General features: G+C 40.2%; 1 protein-coding gene across 6 annotated transcripts in view; it reads left to right on the top strand.

Moving 5' to 3' along the window:
* The window catches only part of LOC134792767 (RNA-binding protein Musashi homolog Rbp6), a 574,739-nt gene extending 555,089 nt beyond the window's left edge, over positions 1–19,650 (top strand). For 3 of the 6 annotated variants that reach the window (XM_063764092.1, XM_063764091.1, XM_063764095.1), the window contains 5 exons: positions 667–747; positions 12,437–12,502; positions 15,229–15,449; positions 17,530–17,596; positions 17,898–19,650. In XM_063764092.1, coding sequence (XP_063620162.1) covers positions 667–747; positions 12,437–12,502; positions 15,229–15,449; positions 17,530–17,571 — 410 coding nt within the window. In that variant the 3' untranslated portion in view covers positions 17,572–17,596; positions 17,898–19,650. Of the gene's footprint in view, positions 1–666; positions 748–5,614; positions 5,824–12,436; positions 12,503–15,228; positions 15,450–17,529; positions 17,597–17,897 lie in introns of those variants that run through there. The other 3 variants (XM_063764094.1, XM_063764093.1, XM_063764096.1) reach the window with 2 other exon arrangements.
* Positions 19,651–22,030: the final 2,380 nt, after the last annotated feature.

The raw sequence follows: 22,030 nt of genomic DNA, 5'->3' as shown, positions 1-22,030 counted from the left end.
GAGCCTGACAGATACACTATTTTGATTGGCAATAATATGATAAACGATCCGGTGTAGTAATCATATCAGCCGCTGTGGACGGGTCCGGCCATCATTCATTTTACATTTTATATTTGCCGGACTTTGTTGATATCGGAAATGTGATGAACAAGTAGATTTTTAGTACATACCTACATGTTAATGAAACCATGGTACCATTGTTATAACTAGTTGTTTTAGTATTAATGTCATGTTTTGAAATAGTGTAATTACCTTTTGTTTAGCAAAACGATACGCATAGATAGATTGTTAATGACATGCAGTATTAGCGACGCTGTAGCTGTTTAATAAAGCCGTCGTTACTTCACTTACAGTGCGCAACATGAAACGATGTTTACAAAATATATTCCGCTGGACATTGTCCAAAACGATGTCGTACGATGAAGTATGTACGATACACTTACCTATGTTTTCAGTGAGACAGCTCTATTTTAGAATTGGGCCACCAGGACAAGTTTTAGGAACATAGAACAAGTTTTAAATATCACGGCCAAGAAAAGAGAGTCGACACATTTGTACAATCGATTCCAAAGTTTCAAAGAAAGCATGCAACCTGACAATTAACCTTTGCTTCTCACGGCGGAGCTTTACAAAGCGGTTGTTTAATGTGTTTCGTTTGTTGTACAGGTTTCCCCGCAGCATACGCCGCCTACGCGGCAGGACGGAGCTATTCGGGCTATCCTAGCTTCGGGCTGCCATACCCTGCAGGTAATCCCTTGACGAGCTTGCACCACCAACTGTCCGGCAATCACTACCACCACTTGGCGACACTCTTGCCTTACCATCCGCTCGAGTTGAGCGGCGTCTACAATGTACACGCCATGCATCTGTGAACTCGCGCCTGCGACAATGCATTCCACTAACCGCTAACTTCCGGCGGCAACGATTCGCTTCCATTTGTCGCGCTACACTCGGCCCCGTTTCATTTGATATCTCGACCGTTTTGTAACTCGATCAACGAGAAGTGCGTCAGATATCGGATTAAACGGACCACTTGTCACTCGATACAAGATACCTATAGTTGGATACATATTTCGAATCGTTGCCGTAGATTTATTTTAGTTTTTTCTATCCCGTCATTAAAATCGCATCCGAGCACTGATTCTCGTAATTGTGGTGACTACTTCTAATTTGTGATTTCAACTAACTTGTTCTAAAACAAAACTTTCATTTGTGTAAACTTTCACTAATAACAACTTTACTAACAATTTAACACCCTTAAAAACGACTGAGCCATCTAGATAAATCTGCCAAGCTGTCAATTACAAAACGTCCATGTTTTGAGAAATGATGTTTATTGTTTATCTCCAGAATTTTGTCTAGAAAATCCGGCCAATCGTGAGCACCTCGCTCGATGTTTACCAACGAGTCGCCCTAACGATTCTCAAATGCTACGCGTCGTGCAAACACTCTAGCGCAAATACCGTGTTTGCCTTCGCTCCACACACCCCCGCCCGCAAGTCTGCCCCCGCGCTCGCGCCGGACTAGTATCGCACAATCGCCGGCCCCTCATTAACAGCAAAAGCTTTTAAAAGAGATTTAAACAGATTCAAACAAAAGTACTGAAAAAGTGACGTCCTTTTTGCGGTGACTTCTATGTAAATCTCGAACCGACGAAAAAGAATTTCCACTAATTAAACGTAGTCCTCCTGAGGTCGGTAGTAGAGCCCAAAATGAGGCCAGAATGTAAATTTTTGCTTGACTCTTACGATACTTTTGAGGTCAGTGAGTTGCATTGAAAGGCGATTCGATATAGGGCGCGAGTGGGGGTTCCCTAATAAGTGCCGTAACAGAGCACAGCTGTAAAAATACTCTCCTCTTTATTTGTCCACACTCCGTGATTGAGCCGCCTTCACTCAGCTATAATTGCGCCACTAAGCTTTGACTTTACACTTTTTTTGGTCCCAACACCGCCCAGCATACAGAATCCGAAAACGCGAATTCAATTGAGAATTCTAACTGAGAGATTTGCGCGTAAACCATAGTTCAGTTTGTATTCGATTGCGGTCTGTTTGGAGAACTTGGCGGTGGTCGATGCTATCGCAGCAAAGTCGGTGACCGCGCTTAGGGTAGTTTTTCTTTCGTATTAGTCGTACAAATCGTTCCGCGTTAATTACTTTCGAGTGAGCGTTTTACGACACGCGAGTCAGACGTTTCTACAGGCTGGCTCACAAAATGACACTGATTGTAGGCGTTCGTTTAGTTGTAAATATTATTTAACTATAGAACCGGCCCAATAATTACAGTGTCCCATACGAACTTTTTTATTTAATGGTCTTACGGAGGCAATTTAGCCGCTCGATCACGGTATAAGAACTACTTATTACAAAAACAAAATTAGATAATACCAACGGTACTGTTACATTAAATAAAAGATTAATTATTGAGGGTGACATTTAAAGAGCGTGTATTATATAATATGGTAGGTATCATTTTCTTGGTACCAGTAACTGTGAATCGGCGGGTAGCAGTAGTCTGCGACCGGCGACCGGCGCGGGCCCGCGACCGCAACGTGCGTATGCCGCGCGACCGCCCGCAATTAATGTAGGTCCATTACGGCCATTAGCATTCCTCCGCCGACACGCCAGCTTATTGGTAACGTCATCTACAGCGATATTTAAGTACATCATAAATTAATTACACCCCCAGACATACCTACATTACGCTGCTGAAATCATAATGAGATCGATGGCATGTGTGTATTTACCATCATCATTAATAGAGTAGCATGTTGACTTTGCCACAGGAATATTTATATTTTAACCTGCAATACGTACGAATATATGTACTGGGATAATGAAAAAAATAACAATATTTTTACTAGAACATATTTTAGATTTAAACCTATTTCGAAAAATAATAAGAAATTTTCGCTGCTTCTACATTTTAATACACCGCCTCAGTTGCCAGAAAAGATGCGAGTCGCAAGGGCATAGTTTACACATAGTTCGCACTACGATGGCAAATAACTCGGTGAAATTATTGTGTGCTACCACGAGCGCGAAACTGCTATCGAGAAGTAAAAAAGTGTTTCATTATTTGTATTTATCAGCTTCTAAAGTGCGCCAAACATTTAAGACAGTCACATTTAAATTAATGATACGTACATAAGTAGTTAATTCCAGTATTTGAAACTTGTAGAACGAATAATGAAATTTTGCCAGAAACTTGTTGGTTTTCATATCTCTGAACATCAGGCGAGACAATTATTATTTTTTTCTAATGTACAATGTAGTAAAAGTCACAGTCAACGCTAAAACGATGCAGTCATCATATGCATAAAAAAATTTTACATAGCTCTTCAGGACTTCTTAGATATGTACTACTTAATACACGTAGATATACATATAAAATAATAGATTTAAATTTAGTATCAATGTAGTTCTCTATAATATACCAAATAGATATTATAATAACTAGACGCATTAGGCACTTTGTAGTCTTTTTAATAGTCCATATATTCAGGAAATCTTCAATTTCACTTTGTAGATGATAGTTTCGAATTCATTAGAAACTAGGCTAGGCCTGACTGACGATAATACCTACTGCTATTAGATTTCAAAGATCAGGTACCTTACCTACACAAGACCTTTTTATAAGGAACTCTGACAGGGCTATATTTTTAGACTTTCATTGAGAATAGAATAGAATAGAAACACTTTATTGACAAACTGTGTACAGAAGATGACATTTATACAAGAACATTGTCCCAACAGTTACCCGACATGGGCGTGAGCTAAGCATAAGAAAAGTATGCTTCTCATTTTTAGCTATATTCGACTGCTTGTATTAGTTCGTAGTAGGGGCTTCTATGTCCCAGTGCATGCATACGAAATGACGGGCATAAGCCCGCGCCGTACTTTCGTACAATAAAATGAATAAAAGTCATTTGTCATTGTCTTCGTTGTTTCATACATTATCCAACAATAATATTACAAGACGCATTCTGTACCAAATGATAGTTTTTAACGTTCTCTAATTCTTATTTTATGCTCTTTTTTTAATTCTATGATGGAGTTTAAATTGACGTTGGATATACACGTAGGTAGTATTATTGTCAGTCTGAATTTAGATTTGTATTTAACTAAGAGTTTAAAGTTAGATAAGTAAAATAATCTGACCTAGATAGTTAAGGGATAGGTAGTAGAAAGGTTACTTACTAGCCGTTAATTTCAAATTACTAAGTTTAGAGGATGAGTACTTCTAACCAATGTACATTTAGCAGTTTTGTTATTTAGCTTCCCGTAGCTAGACTAGTTTAGATAGTTTCTCACTTCCTATGCCAATCGTATATAAATAATAAAAACTTTATCGAGCTTGATAATATAATTTATTACTAAATTTGTATCTTGTATTCACTATAATACCTACATTAATAACTATTGTGTATTTTTTGTTCGAAAAGTAATTTCTCTATTATAATTATATTTACACGACTCTATATAAAATGAAGTAATTATAAAATTTATTGTTATTGTTGTATGATATTTTTGAATGCTACTATTTTATGCTCTTCTTCGTGTTATTGTTGTTATGGAGTGGTTCATTGTATTCATGTAACGGTGCAACGAATTTCAAGGGCAGTAAAGACCGAACCACATTAGGAGTACCTATGCAAACGCATCCAGTTTGGTTCGGCCTTATGTACCGCTCTTTTACGATATATCTAACTGTCAATTTTTTGTGGCAAGTATGTGCTTCATTGGCCATCGCTTACCAAACCTCGCAATTACGTTTTGTCAAAATTTAAAGTGTGATATCAAAATTACTACATAACTATAAGTTAATGTTTGATCATTAAATCGCTATCACCGAAGTGAGCGACCGTCCTTATCGCCATCCTCTAAACTAGTCATAAATAACAATAAGGTTTATATTACCATAAGACGAAATAAGTTACTCCTATTTAGGATGGAGCAATATTATAACATGCAACGGTTGCATCAGTTCGCGCCCGTCATGCTTGGAAGTATCATTGGAGCCCTAATGGTACTTCCATTATTATGTACCAAACCGTCCTCCAAAAAAATCAAACTCCGGGCAGCTGGACTACATATTGACTCCGTTTGAGTTCCCAGTGCGTGTCTAGATGTACTAACGCCAAATGAAATATTAGTAAATAACCGTATGTTTGTGATAGTTTGATTGATTCAATAAATGCCCCCTCCCCGCATCGTGGCAGTGCGTGATGCAGATAGTTTGAATACGGGTACAAAAACCCAATAAAGCCAAGTCTATCGTTCCGTGTCTGTGCGTGCAAACAATTTTAAATACCCCGAAAATAGTAAACAGGAAACTATCAATTCCAAGTTTCCCCATAAAGATTCGATGAGTGGAGCCCCGGGCGATATACTCCGTTTTTCATACTATTTCTAAGAGTAATGATATATTTTGGACCCGTTGGTTTTTGTTTTCATCTTATGTTCAAGTAGGTAGATCAGCGCATAAGTTGCAAAACACATTTGGTTTTTGTCAGTTTATTTTTAAATTTTGATTTATTTGCAGACATGTGAGTTGGTTTGAGCGGTCAGTGACTGCGTGACCAGCTTTGTAGCCTTATTTTTTGTTGCCGCAGGTGTAGTAGGAGTTATCCCGGCGGAAAGTCGGCTCTTGGTCGGCGCCGAGTACGTTAGCCCGGTGGTGCTCGGGCAGGGCTCGTAGCGCATCGTCGGTCGTACTCCCGGGGAGCCCTCCACGTCGCTATACCACTCCCTATTTCCACCACCACCCGTTAACGGCTCCCGGATACATCTAAGAACATAAATAAAACTTTTCTCGAACGAATATCTCTTTGGTATAATTCCCTCCGCCACCCTGCCGCGGATCCAGGAATGCAATGTCGCAAAAACTAAGGGTTTATAAATAACTTTGAGCCCGCCCGGATTCGCAGATGTGTGCCGATGATCGCCCGACTAGGTTCGCCCATATAGCCCGTTGCAAGTCACTTGAGCAAATTCACTTCGAATTTAATCAGGAAATTGCGGTCTCCCTCAGGAAGTCATACCATTTATATAAATAATTAGGTACCTATATTATAAGAAATAGCGTCGTCAACGGCGCATTACTTTTAACATTGTAATGTAAACACTTGTCAAATTCATATTTCAATAAGTCTATTTCTTAATAATAAGTCAATAGAAATGTTCTTATCGCTGTTCTAACATATCGTCTTATATATATCATTATCCGTAAGTTTGTCATATTGTGAAGTCGCTATATTTTAAAATAAAGGAAATTGCCGTTGTATTAAGCAAAACGTTTATCGCTTATTGTCCAATTGATCGTTTTGTAATACAGGTCAATCACGGCCTCACTTATTTACCGGTCGTTCGCATATCGATTGCGACCAAAATAACTGGAAGAGATAGTGTGTTAGCGAGGAGTTGGCTAGCGAGTGGTGAAGTTAGATTACTCCTTACATGGGTTCAGGAAAGCGCACCGCGGCCGTAATTTCGATGTGTTCTAACGGTGGCTTTCGTTTTCTGACTCATCCAATGCGGCACTAGCAGCGTGGTGTCCGCGGCGCGCCGCTGCGCAACCGGCCGGTAAGCGTGCAACTTGCAATCCGAGTGCATGCACTAGTCACCGCCGGGGACGCCCGGTGACCGCTGCCGCCGCCGCCTCGCACGCGTAATCCGCATTCCTCGCATTCTACACGTTCACCCCCAGAATGCACTATCTAGGTACCGAAGACGCCTACACTACCTAATTCGGCCACTTTAATGCTTTCAACTCAAAACTGAATTATTCAGCTTCGCCTTTCCGACAAAATATTGCTCATATATTGTACCTACAAAGACAGCGGATTAAATTCTCGATTCGTTTAAAAAAGTTTCAAGTCAATGCTTCAGCGAAATTAGCGCATTAAAACAAAATCCCTTAAAGGGTCACACAGCCGTCGGGTTGAATCCAAATAATTAGCTGGCGAGGCGGCGAGTGGCCGCGTGTCGCAAACTGTGCCAACTCCATTTGTAATTTAAGATATTTGACCGTTAATTGTGTTAGTAACTATTACGTTTAGTGCTTGTTGCTTGGTCGGAACGTGGCTCGAGACGCCGGCTACTTTTGACCATTCTTAGTCCATCATGTACATATATAGACATAGCTGTCGATCATAGCGACCGGCGACCATCCATCGCTGTCTTAGATCACGAGTGCTGTGTTTGGATGGGTCAGAATTTATAATTTAGTTTGTTGTTTTAGATGATTATTTTATTTTATGGATGTCTATAGATTTTGACTATAAACACGCTAGTCTAGCGAGCTCCATCGCCTATAAACTTTAATGTAGTGTTTCACCGAATGGAAGTGTGTCCATGGGACCATAATGGTGACTATTAGCATACTAATCTCTTCTAGTTAGTGTTCAGTTGAGCGCACGAATTCAGCGCAGAAACCCGGGATGTTTGCGTAGTAAATCCTTTCTCCCCTGCATGGTCGGTCCGGTAGCGCTCTCGTGCGCATTAGCCACTCGTCTCCTTGCGTCAGGTTTCTGGTAACACCAATGCCCCAGCCAAAGCCTTGGCGTTCTGTGTCGTAATAGCACTCGTCGACGTAGCTTTCTCTACACTCCACACTGCTGCTTTACAACGAAAGTAATATTACCTTTCATATCCCTGCAAGGGATAGAGGATTTACGAACGCTATAGCACAAATTGTCAAATATATGAGTGAGCATAAACAAAAAAATCGGTGGAGAGAAAAACAAGAGAAACAGCAGTATGGTGAATGGAGTGTGACGACGACGAAACTAGGGCGAGTAATTTTCTATTTGAACATTATCGAGTTGATCAGTAAGGTACTATACCATTTTGAAAATATAGAATAGTTTATATCGTTGGATAAATTGTTGTTAAAGTTTCATACGTTAAAATCCAAGTGTGGTAGATTTTCAATAGATAAACATAATGCTGAATTAGTTTTTAGTGAATTCTGATAGAAACTAGAATAGACTAAGAAATAGAAACGTTTAAGCGTGTCAAAGTAATCAAAAGTCTGTAGATCTGTTATCGTAATTAACCAATTTTAAATTAGAAGATTTTCAATCGGTATTAATAGTCTAGATTGTTTTAAAATAATGGTGGACTATTTGATTTTATGTAATTTAGCAAAGCTTCAAAACTAGTGTCAGTATTAAGGGCCCCATGTATTTAATGCTAAATAACAGGATGGCAAAACTTTGCTTTTATCAGTAATTGATACAGTTGGTAGAGCTGTTCTTTGTAAATGACTAGATAGCAAAATGGTCAACATAATTTGTGATTGGTGGTGCAAACTCTTTATAGCGTGTTGAATATTATTGTTTAGTTTTAAGATACATAGACTTAGACTGTATTTTGAACAATGTTGTGCCTTAGGTAAATTGTAATACAATGTTAAAATTAATTTACAAATTGCAACTAGAATAGACAAATTATTTTTATAAAACTAGTCTAGAATAATTCTGCGTTATTTCACTATTGTAGTTTACAATGTAGTAGTAAATCCAAATTGATGGAGAGTATCGTTAAAATTTGTATTAAAACAATGTAGAAAATTTTTAACCAATTTTATAGATAGTAATCAATTAAGTAGCATTTTTTGAGTACTTGAAGCGTGTGTTAAAGGGTTTTAACTAAAAATGTTTGTCTATGTTTCATTTTGCTTCTTTAATGTCGCTTTACTTGTACAGATTAACATTCGTGTCCATGACTGAACCAGGATGACGTAGGTGCGCATGACCGCGCCAAAGTAAACAGCTTATTGAATTAGCGGCGAACCGCACTAAAATATAGTCCGGGGAGAGATTTAAAGAAAGGACGCATGCTTCTTTGAATTACAAATCCGGGCGTTGGCGCGTGCGCGATGGCCACTCCTCGGCCACCCAGCATAGAAATTCGATTAATTTGCAATTGAGATAAGTCCCAACGGCTAAACCATCGCGAAAACCCACAAAGCGTATCATCTCGAGGAGTTATTGATGGCGTCTATTAAATATACGTTTACGGCAAGACGTGTGCGGATGGGCCTCCCGTAACCGCTCATATAAAACATTTCAATCCGACAGCGAATGTCGGTAATTGCGCATATGTTATCGACGAGTGATGCCCTCCGCGATTACGAGCATCGCTGTGGGAGCGTTAACTTACGCTGCTTTGTTGCAACTGCATTGTTGCTCGAGATACCTTTGTTTTATTAATGCTCCTTAGAAATGTAGAATGCGGTTATACATTGTGGTACAATATGTTTAATGTATGAAGCGATGTACGGCACATTATACATCTTTTATACGTATTAACTCCGCACTTTGAAAGCATAGATACGCCGTAATAAAAATTTGTAAGTTTAACTCAAAGTAAAACTTCCCCACACACCATTTAACTCAAAAACTCCGCAACACACCATCCAAATATTTTCATGTAAAACTTTTTATATTGCGTGGAGGATATAAAAAGCTGGTACTTGTAAGTAATATAGTAGCTTGAAGGGCGGGTGTTACGCGAGTACGCTCTGTGAATATTTCCATTCGGCCGTCATCCCACTTCTGAAGAAGAATTATTAAGTTTCCCCCGAACTTCGCAATTATGAAAGTTCGAATAGCTCTCGCAGGACGGCTCCTGAATTTATAGATGTATGCTCACCTGGAAGGTGGAACATACTTGGCGAATATTAGCACATCACTCATCTTGTTAACACGCTGACCCAAGTGTGCGGAGTTGAGACAGCCTACATTTCCATTAACGGCCTCTTGACAGATCGCGAGATCTTAAATGTGAATTTTAAGGGGCCCACTGATTAACAGTCCGACGGACGGTATCGGCCTGTCAGTTGTTCGGAACTGACAAAATTTTGTTCTAACTGACAGGCCGGTACCGTCCGGCGGACTGTTAATCAGTGGGCCCCTTTAGAGATAATACGTATAGGTATGCGGTCAACTAAGTAGGTACACATCATACGAGTAAAATGGAGGCGTATTCTGATTGTAGTAACAGGTTATGAATATGATATGGATTTGTTATGGATATGATCGGTCAGTGTCAAAAGTTACATTTCATTTACCAGAAACGTTACTTTTGACCTGTTATTAAGAAATACATAAATAAATATTTGGGGACTATCTTACCCAGATTTATCTAACTCCAAACTAAGCAAAACTAAGATATGCTATGGGTACTAGGTAACGATATATCTACATATGCATTATAAAACATATCAAATTAATTTAATTGAGTGCAGCATAAAGTAAAATGTAGTTATTAGGTACATCCTATCCTATATAGTAAAATTTTATAACGAAAACATTCATAATTTTTTCTTAACATTTCATATCAAATTTTAAAGTATGTACATATGTAGATTGTTATGCATGCGTGCACTGAAAAAAAAATCGTTTAAAACAATTGAAATTGCAGTTACGTTTAATGCTTTAAACAGTTCCATATGAGCCTATCGAACCAAGCAGTAAAGTTTACTGTTCGTACGTTACATACGTACGTAGGTACATTAGTTGATATTGTATATAGCAGTTAATCTTAATGAAATCACTTTAATGTGTGCTCGCTAGCTCATTTTTTTTTCAGTGTGCACTTATCGCCGTTTGGTGTTTTTCTTGCTCGCGGTAGGCAATTTCGAAACCAAGACAGATCGCAATTTTATCGTGATTCCCACAAGTTTCCAGTTGGAAGTTAACGTCGGACGCAGATATGACCGGCGTTAGAACTAACAACAGAGTTGCTTCTCTGTGCTTGTAAACTGAATCGTAAATTATTTGAGGTCGGCGGACTCGGATCCTGGCGGTGACTTTGATCGCCACCGACCCATGGTCTATGATTGAGACGGATAAATAAAGATTTATGGCACTTGACTGCCATTTTTGCGGCCGGATTATTAAGGCTGAACGTTTATATAGCTATACAAATATAACTAGCGTCCGGGATTGAGAGTCGAAATATAAACTAAAGCATGCAATAGGAAGTTGTGGTTCAATCGCCTAATTATTTTGAGTTCAGTGTGTAACTAAACATTTTCAACAAATGTTTCACCGGCTCTTATCGTCCCTTGAGCCCTCCCGATTTAACAGACGAAAGAAATATTATTTCCGCAAAAATATTGGTATTCGTTATAAATAGTGCTACTTAAATAGAAAGCCTATTTCATATAGTAATGGAGAAAAAATGAAGTTTGACTGATCGGCGCGCTAACGACCAAAGGACGTGTCTGAACTAACACTCCACTTCATATTTTGGTACACAGCAACCCTAAAATAAATAGCCTCTCGCAACGCAAAGTAATGTTATTAAAACGTGTCAGCATTTTAGTACGAGCAGAGGCGCGCCGAGCAGAGCGCGAGCGAGAACGGAAGCGGGCGCAGTCGCGGGCACGAACGGGACGCACGCCGGCCGCCCGGCTCGCGACGCCATCTATCATTCATCCTCCATTACTTATATTGTACTTTTTTCGCAAAGTCACTCGCAGGCCGGTAATCACCTGGTGCGACCGCGGACCTCCATTTTTCACACCAAATGATAACTCGCGCATCTGACAAAAATTAAATTTGTCGTACAAGCCGATAGGGCTAATGGTAACACTATGAGCAAGCAAAAAATGACAAGCGAATATTAATCGGCTACTTGATAAGTAAGATTTTCTGCCAAAATAAACATTCACTCGTTTTGATAATACATATTTTATCACGACTACTTTTCATTTCTTGAATTCGCTGCAAATCGTCGTAATTGGTCTAATTTAGTAAGCGGCATAACAAGTTAGTCTCAGACGGAGAATAAATCACTGGTACGTGGACATATTGCGTCCGTCGCAATCGTTATGCACCCGCCGCCGTAGTCCGGCAAGCTGTATCAAAGTTACCCCCGCGGAATGCGTAAGCCGCGCGGGCGCGGCGTCAAGACGCTGCGACGTGCCCCGTATGCTAATGGCTTCCCTATTCAATAAGCACACCGCCGCGTGCCAGCGAGAACTCACGTCGGATAATTTACTGGATAGTTTGTAAAAGTTTTTTCGCCCTCTGTGATTTATACCCGCGAAACTCGGAGTACTCTTTTTCATTTGAATGCACGTGACATACGTGATATTTTTTGTTCCGACATAATCTGAGTCCGGGGAGTCTTCCTTGTCCTCATTCGTCAGCACGGCATCTGTCTCCAACGGCTAAATTATTCATGCATTTACGCGCTCCAACTTTATCCGCTCTGGAGAACTTTAATATTGAGTTGGGATTACATCGATAGTCACTTTACCGTTCAATATGCTAAATTGAGAAAAGATGAGGTGTTGCGAGCGAGGTGGCAAGTTTTTGAAATTCAAAAATGCGATGGTTCAGTCATGGATGTGTGTGTCACTAACGAGAGTGCGCGTCACTCGAACATGGAGCGAATGCGAACCGTGTGTATGTTTGCAGTTGACCTGACCAACGGCCAACTGACACCGAACAACAACACACCGCTGCTCGCGCAGGCGCTCTCAGGTGAGCAGCCGCTCCGTCCGCCACCAATCCTGCGCATGTACTTCAATAACCACACGAACACACCCATTTCACCACTTTTTAAATCTAAACTTTGCTTTTGTACTAACGCAACGCATTGTCGCAACAATACAATAAAGCGCTGTCAAAACACGCCAAATTTAACTAGACGCTTAAAGCAGTCACTCATTTTGTACCTACAGGTTTAACAATTTACACGAAATAACACAAAATTTCATTACAGTCATTAATAACACCACGTTGGTCGCTTGAGATATCAGCGTTGTAGGTATTTGTATTTGTGTCTTTTAATGTTGTTTTAGTCGTTTCTACATTTCTGTTTTCTTTGTCACATTAGATGTTCTGTACTAGTTACCTGCTTATGTCGAACTTTATTTGGTCCAATAATTACCAACAACTCACCAGAACGGAAACAGTGTAACGACTTCTTTACTTGTCTTTCTTGTTCCTTTTGTGGAAATATTTTTTCTTTTTCTTCTGTTAGTACGTGTAATTATTTTAGATAATACATAAAATATTACACCATTTTTATGATAATACTACCCTAAACTTCGTGGTGGAGCTCTATGTAGAACAGAATAATTGTTTTAAAGTGTCTCAAGTGTCAGTGTGTGCCATGGTCTTGTGCATTACCCATAAGGTACTTTTTGAAATGGAAACTATTTTATTTATTTTCATAATCATATAAATTTTTTGCTTGTAGTTTTGATTATTTTTAAATACATAGTAAGAAGAGTAGTGAGTTTGTAATTAAATTAACTATTACTTCAGAACTCTTTTAAACCTTTTATACACTCACGGCGAGAAGACTCAAAACTCCCGGGAAAGAAGTATGTAATGAATTCCTTGTCTTAACAATTTGGGCCTCGGGAGTCTCCAGGCGCTATCGAGTTTTTCTTACTTTAAAGGGATTTCACGGGCAAGTGAATGACACCACACTGTCGCTAGGGCTTAGGTAATTATGAGACTACAATGGTTATACTGGCGCACTTACACCTACATACAAACATGCATGCTGGATGGTGACGAGAATATAAATGAGAACAAGCCGTGAATGTGGATGATTCGCTGAATTCTCCAAAATTATCAGTATACCTAGCAGAGTTTTCTGGCCGTAAGTCTGTAGGGGATATTACACATTATATATCTCAATGTGACACAAAACTTACACACAAACACGCTAGAAATGGCCATACAATGGCTATGAGGCTAGATAATTATACGGTCGAAAGTAATGGTTACAGTTTTGTAGAATGTTTAATCTAAATTTATTAATTTCGTCGCAACAAAAACGAGGGATTCATAAAATAAAATATTGACATAACATTTCGTCAATCGCTCGTTTAGGTATACCTATAAACTCATATCATACAAATCTTCAATTTTAAAACGTTATTAATTTACGATAAACATTATTATAAAACTTAAACCATAATTAAAAGTTGATCTAAAAGCAAGTCATTTCTAGCTAACGAATTTACGCTTAATGGTGGTTAGTGCAATTGCCCGCATATACTAAGGCCGTCAGCACACGGCATATCTTAAAACGTTACGAGTACGAGGCGCATAGAGTTCTGCGCGCGTAAGCGTAATCGTCGCATAAGCGTAATAGGTTTATAAGTGAAATCTCATTAGTGTTGAAATCATGGCGTCAGATGTCTTCGGCGGATGTATCGACGATCTTACTTTTGTATTTTATCACCCATGTTAATTAATTACGAAGAAACTGTTTTCATAAAATATTCTTTACGCTTTGTTTTTTACGCCAGCATTAGACTACGACTGTCGTAATTACGACAGAAATCTCATACGCTACGCTTCGTGTGCGGACTTGTTTGAACTTCTTCTTCTTCCTCTTCGTTCTACGCGCGCATTACGACACGCTTACGCACCTCTTACGTTACGACGCCGTGTGCTGAGGGCCTTACTGAAATAAAAATTCCGCCGGGGTAAAAAGATTGTTGTCCCATTATAAGATGATCGTGTACCGGGTAATATGAGTACATAATTATGTTTGAACTAAATCGAATATATTTTCTTTACTTCGGTTTGTTTAGCAACACGTGGCAATCTTTTATCATAATCTCTGAATACAAACTTGAACCAGTATCATGGTATGCAAATATTATATACAATTTACTCGTTACTACGAAGAGACAATAAGTTGTCCGATTTAACCCCATAAGTGAAACAAGACATAATGTATGTAAATGTTGTGTGACATTATGATATAATGTTTGGAGCAACAGTTGGCCGTATTTCAAAACAATCGATATTCTTGTAATTGGCCAATCGATGCAGATTATTAATGACAACCTATAATATTTCAATTTATCTTCCTTGCATTTATAAGTACTCATAAAACAGAATCAATCAAAGGTCTTGCATAAATATGAATATCCATTATGTCCTCGACTGCTTGAAGGTTTGTTTTCATAATGTAAAAAGGATTGGATTTACGCTTTTGTCAATTGTTTTAAAAAAACTGATCACTTAAGTATACAGGACGAGCAATTTAAATCGAGTACCTATTCAAGGAAAAATCGATATACAGAAAATTGTTCTTAGTTGTCATAAATTTGGAACTTTGGAACTAGGAAATCTAATTTTCTTAATTTATAAAACTACACTCAAAAGTGTGCTAAGAGCCAATTTTCGAATTGCTCACCCTTCAACTACGTCTTCATTGTGTGCTTCTGCATCCACAGTGATGAACAACTACCAAGCGGCAGCCGCCGGGTTCGGGCCACCAGCGTCCCCACACGCCGCCGGCGGCCGCGCCGGCTTCCCCGCCGCCAGCTCGCCCGGGCCCGCGCTGGACGTGTACGGCTCGGCCGCGGACAGCGTCGGATACGTACAGGCCGCCAGCCCCCAGCCCTCTGGATTCCCCGCGATCGCAGTCAGCCGCGCGCCCCTCAATTACACCCCGGTAAGATCCTGCTGCATTCGCATTCATTCATTCATTCATTTGGTTTATGTTTATCGGCGCTATTCAAGAAATGAATTAGAGATATTAAGATATTATCTTTACTATTTCATGTCTAGTGAATCTCTAATTCATTTCCCGAATTGCGCCGTATGAGTTATGAATTTATGATAGGAAAACTGGGTAAACGTACGGAATATCTTCGTTTATAATAACTTGCAACTTGATCATGATAACTTACAAATCTTACAATACTATTTTCACAAACTCTAACGATATTATGTGGCTTACTTAAATGTATTACAAATGTATTATAAACATTAAAACATTAAAACATTAAAACATGTATTAATAATATTGTAGATTGGCACTAGTGCAACATGTGCATCAAAAATCATTAAGCTTCGAACATCTTTCTTTCAAACTGAAATGGTTCGGGCGCTAAAACTTTATTAGGATATGCTACTTATTACTACGTTAACTGTGTACAGTTTTATTACTCTTTCATTTATAACTGTGCTATTAATTAAAATAATAAATTATGTTTAATGAAGGGTAAACTGTATTGAACGATTTAAATACTCGTATTTTAAAGTTATGATATCATAAAATATTAAGTATCTACTCTTATATTATATTAGATAATAACCTTTGGGTAAGGTAGTAAACAAATTAACAATTTAGTATTTTCATCACGGACAAATGTTAAAACTTGTTAACTTAGTTATTAACTTTTTAATTTATTACGTCGAGTTCAAAAATGCCTATTCCAATGCCGATTCAAATGACAGCAATTCCTAAAATTGTCCTCGTTTGGGAAGTTTCAACTGTCACGGTATTCAAATTAATGCTTGTTCTGTTTTGTTTTTCTTCGGGGCTTTTGATTCGCGCTTCGAGATGTTGAAATCATTTTTGCATTTTCTTTATAGCCACAATCATTTGCAGAGCCCAGTAAAATGTCGAGGCGTTGTGAACAAAAAAAAATGGTTAGCAGTTAGTTAGTGGGTGTGTTGATGAGCGGGGCAGGGACACGCGCCGCGCGCGCCTGGAGCTGCGCGCCGAGCACCGCAGACGCAATTAGCAGCCGACGGCACTCTAAAATTTTAGCGAGACGGTCCAATCTCATTATGGAACCGATCTTCCTTGTCGCTCTTAAAGCATAATCACCATAAGTTAGCGAGCGAGTGAAGCGTGAGAGATGCGATTATAAAGTGTTCCGAAATATGAGCGGGACGAGCGGGCGGGGCGGCAATCTACGCGGTGCAGTGCCGCGGGTAATGGCTTTTTAAAACTGCGACCACGCTCCATAACTGCTTCTCTGAGACGCCATCAGTCTTCATTGCTTGTCGGCGCCCGCCAGTGCGGCCGCCGGCGAGATCTTAACTCCTCACGTCCTCGTATCTCGAACACATTTTTCAAGAGCGGAAGCTCCTTTCATTTGCTGGATACTTAAACCGAAAACGGCCTAGTTGCTAATGATGGACTGACTTAAGTAGACGTAGACTTACGAGCTAACGTTTCGACGCTTAATTCGGGTGGTCGGAGGCTATAAGCTACCCTTCCGTTGCAGGCGCGTCATATATCAAATGGGATATTAACTCAATCGTCCGTAATCGCCGGGGCAAAACAAATATGTCGCTAATGAGAGAATGAACGGTCCAGGCGTCGGGCGGGCCGCGGCGCATGTGGTTCCCGGGTGTAAAACGGTCTTATTAGGTAACGGGAGTGCCCCCCGGGCAATAACAGTAAATCAAGGAGAACAAGCGGTGTAATTACCGTTGGCGAGCGGTCGCGCGCAGCTCTAACTCATCCGCTCACTGTTTTTATTTTGTTGGCCACCAAGCCTCTACCGCTCTATCGACTGCGAACACCAAACTTACTACCTTTAAATCTGTCCCCCGAGAGGATAATGTTCGACTGAACGCTTTATACTTCCATTCAATTATGGCTTGCAGTTCGACTTTATTTTAAAACTGAATTGAAACGGATAGGACATTAAGTGCAATGTCAAAAATCTTCCTTTCGGATTAAAGTAAAATTGGATTAAAACAGAGTACTTGATGGCATTTTCTCCTCATTTCAGGGACCCCTGATTCCTGCGGCTTTTACCAATGGATACCATTGAAAGTGTCTCAGCACTAATATTTTACGTAAGTATTTTTAGCGTTAAACTCATCGTCCTCCTATTTTTACACTTTTATTTTTTATTCTCAAATAACTTGTACAGTAGACTGATTGATTACCATTATCTAATTGTTATCTAAGTATTAGGTATTTCCGAATTAGGGGGGACATTGTAAAACACGAGTGGATTTGACTTTCAAGAAAGTACCAGATTACTTTCTTTGAATATTTAATATCTAGGATGTTGGTTTTTTTGGTTACTTTTAGAGTACCTATATAAATATTATGTGACTTTAGAGTATGTGAAACGATATGTCGTATGCGCAGGTGGCGAGCGGTGTGGCGTCGCGTAACGTCCCGCGGCAGCCCCGCACGACACATCTCCTCGACCGGCCCCCGCCGCCCTCTCCCCGCGCCGCCCCGCGTGCCCCTCGGGCGCCCCGCGTGCGCCGGCGACGGTCGTCTCATCCGTCCGACCACCGCGCGGACCGATCCGTCGACCGCAACACCACCCCCCTCTATCCTCCTTCCTTAAACCCACCCCCTATCCCGAAGACCCTGAGGAGACCCTGTCTATTGTAAATAATAATAATCTACTTTTTATCGTGTGAACGAGAGATAGTCTATTACTTAAACAGGTATTTTTTCAAACTTTTCTCGCTTTCAACTGTACCGTAGATGTGTTGTCAGAATATTAAAGGATTAAACTACAAAAAAATACATTTCATAATTATATAAACATGCATCTAGACAGTTAAATCGCAGGGAGATATATCTTCACTATTTTATTGTTCATAGTTAAATTACAGTTTTAAGATGTAACTTAATGTCCCTCCACGCGCGCGGGACCTTCGTTTCTAGACACAGAATTACTTGGCATGTACTATAACGTCGCCCACCGAGCGCGTTTCACGGGTCACAATTTTTTAGGAACAAGCTTTTGTAATGAGTAGGAGTTTGAAAATGAAGAGCAGTTGTATGGAGGTTCTAACGTGTCGCAAGCATGGCGGCGGCGTGCGTCGACGCAGCGGGCCCGCAGCCCGGACGGCCACGTGACAATAAGCGAGGCGCGCCGGCTCGACGCACACGCGCCACGCTCCTAGCTCGTCCACCAACACATATTTTATTCTATTTTTAATATTAATGTCAAATATTAATAATTATTATACTACTATATATTACGCATATTTTACCTATGAATGTAATTATTTTTCGCCTAATTCGAATTGTATAAAATCACGTCTTTGAACCGCTGTTCCGTTTCAAGTAGATACAGTTTCTCGATTACTTCTGTATAAGACTATGTTAGTTACGATAAAATACTACGTATACATACTTTCTAATATTTATGTATTATGATATAAAATTTTATCCTAAGGATAATAATGATCATAGACGGTTCATAAGGACGGTCGGGAAGCTAAGTCGGAACGTTTCACAATATCTCTCATCGCGTTAAGATAATAATTCGTTTCTATCTTGTACCTTTAAAAGTAGGTATTGTAATTATAATAAATGAAAATTTTGTGCATTACGTAATAAATATTGCATTATTTCTTACGATTGTATTTACCGTAATGTAAGACCACTGTTAATGAGTAATGAGGCGTCGCTAGATTGTGACGTCACACCGTACTTAGTTGTATTTACAATTTTAATCAAATTATTAATAAACAATAAATTTTCGTACAGATAATAAAGTCACACGACACAAGCATTTCAATAAAATAAAGACAGGGATATCACAAAAAGTAACTCGGCCAAAGGCGCAGGTTCGAGGTAATAGATTAAATATGAAGTCAATTCATTAATCATATTCGTTAGGTACTGAAGACATTTTTATCGGCCACTTTTATCTAGTTTGCTGCAGACAGGCGCGTAGGTGGCGTCGTAGCCCGCTACGCCGTAGACGCGCTACGCGCTGCTACGCAGCCGCGCCTGCGCAGCCGCCTGCTCGCTACACACATATGCACTCGGTTGCATTCATTCGTTCGTTATTTACTATTAATTACTATTATTACACATTATCTACATCAATTAAACATTAATATTATAAATCTAGGTATTAAATTTTAGGTATTATAATAAACAATCTTTTAAATGCTATTATTATATAAATACGTTATAAATATAAATGTTTCCTGTTACAAAAAAAAATATTGAAAATCATACGAAATAAATCAATATTCTTTTTAAAGGTGATTTATTACTTATGAGTATGTAGTTAATTGAATAATGGAGTGTTAGACGGAGTGCGCTCGTCGCCGGGCGGCGCGCTCGCTTTGCGTTTTTTCGTTCGTGCCGAGAGTCGGTTCGCTGACGCGACGGTGACAGCGCCGCGCGCGCCGGCCGAGCGGCGCCGAGCGCGCCCTGGCCGAGCGGCGCCGAGCGCGCCCTGGCCGAGCGGCGCCGAGCGCGCCCTAGCGCGCCCGGGCCGGGCCGCACCGAGCCGCACACACCGCACCGCAGGAGACGCGACCGCGATTATGTTGTTAAACGTTAGCTAGGAAATTGATAATGAAATCGAAAGGTGTGAGTCTGTAGGACGGTCGGAAAATCGATATCATACCTAACAAATTAACGTAATTATTTGTTTTATATTTACGGTGTTATAGGTAATTAAGACATTTTTTCTTAGGATATTTAATTATTACGATGAGATGTTATACTTGTTAGGCCGGGCCGGCGGCGGCGCGGCCGCGCTCCCCTCCGCCGTCGGCCGACTCATTCTCACTCTCACATCCTCACTCTAATTATATTTTCTTACCGACCTTTTTAATGTAGGAGAAGCGCACACGGCCGCTTGTCCCCGTGCGAGTACGAGTACAAACAAACAAACATTTTAGTGAGAGACGTTCGTTTCGCCGCGTTCGTGAGAAGCCATCGGTTCGCCGCGATGCATCGAGACGATGATACTTACCATTGTATATAGTTACATAGTTAGCCGCATGTAAAAAGACGTTAGCCGATACCATCTGATCGAAATTAGACTCATTCGAGCTGCAATCAGGATTAGCTTGACGATGGATTAGTTTCATTGTTGTTGAAATGGTTTGTTGATACTGTATGTGAGGTTGTTTCTTTAGTGTGACCCTAGTTGCCGCGGAAAGGCGCGGGAGATGCCCTGGGGGTACAAACATAGACACGACTACGATGGCATCGAACTTTCTAACCTATATAAAGTATATATCAGTTTGATAGTTCGGCGCCGTGAACCGACGCCTCTATGAATGTGCCCTGGCGTTCTGCCGCCGCTGCACCGCTTTCTCGCTTCCTCGTATATGCGTTAGTTGATTTAATTCAGTCATCATTTTTAGAAATGTGATCTATATCACGATAAAGACTACGTAATAATAAGCGAGATCTCAAATTTATTTTAAAAAATTCGTTATATGATCCTAATATTGCGACTTATCTTATATATAAAATTGAAAAGATAATTTATTATATTTTGTATAATAACATTCTACATTATTTTACACTTGACCTACTTTATATTGTTATTAAAGATAATAATTAATTTTAATCTAATAACGTGACAGACTGGTAAAGTTCGTAGAGTCGCCGTGGCGGCCTTAGATCAAGTAGCTTTGCATATTCGGCGATGGCCAACTTAATGTTTCAAGGACCAAAGGTATACTTATTCGCGTAGAACCGGATGCGCATTGGCTCCGCACGAACCGACCCCAGCCGATCGGTTGTTTCATTGCACCATCAGAGCGTGTCTATGGGTATAGAATATATGATGAGAAGTCACTTAAACAGCGGGCAGTGGCGGCCGCGGCGGCACCGCCAGCCAGCGCTCGCCGGCCGCTCGCGGCGCACGCGACGCGCTAGCAGCACGAGCTCGCGCCGGGCGGCGACCGCGCGGTGACGGTCGCCGCCGCCGCCGCCGGCGCTCGCGCCTGTGTCCCCCCCGCCCCTCTTCACCCGGCACCCCCGCCCCCCCCCCCGCGCAACGCCGCCCGCTTGGTTTCGTTCTCGCGGTTACTTCTCGATTGCGTGCTTCGCGTGCTGACTGATTTTCTATAGCAATAAAAATCAATTACCTAAGATTTTACATTAAAATAAATTTGGATTTATATACGTTCGAATTTGGTGTCATGTACATTTAAAATATTAGAGAAAGAAGGATAACGATAGGCGAACGGGTCGCGGCTGTTCGTCGCGACGTCGACGCAATATTTTCGTCATTTCTTCGTGTATTATATGTTACATGAATCTGTATACAATATGGATATAAATCATAATGATTGAATAAAATAAATAAATTAGTTTTTACGTCATCTCTTTACTAAAATAATGATATCAAAACATTTTGTAAAAAGCGGTGGGTATGTCCGCCGCCCCGATTCCGTGCACCAGTGCACTTTAACTTATGGGAATATTACATTATATAACGTACATAATACTATGAGATATATAATCATACAGCCTCTCGGGGCGCGCGTGTATGGCGA

This window comes from Cydia splendana, chromosome 8 (assembly GCF_910591565.1).
Source record: "Cydia splendana chromosome 8, ilCydSple1.2, whole genome shotgun sequence".
Taxonomy (NCBI): Eukaryota; Metazoa; Arthropoda; class Insecta; order Lepidoptera; family Tortricidae; genus Cydia; species Cydia splendana.
The sequence above is the reverse complement of the archived record's forward strand: the minus strand, read 5'-3'. Positions and strand labels throughout refer to the sequence as shown.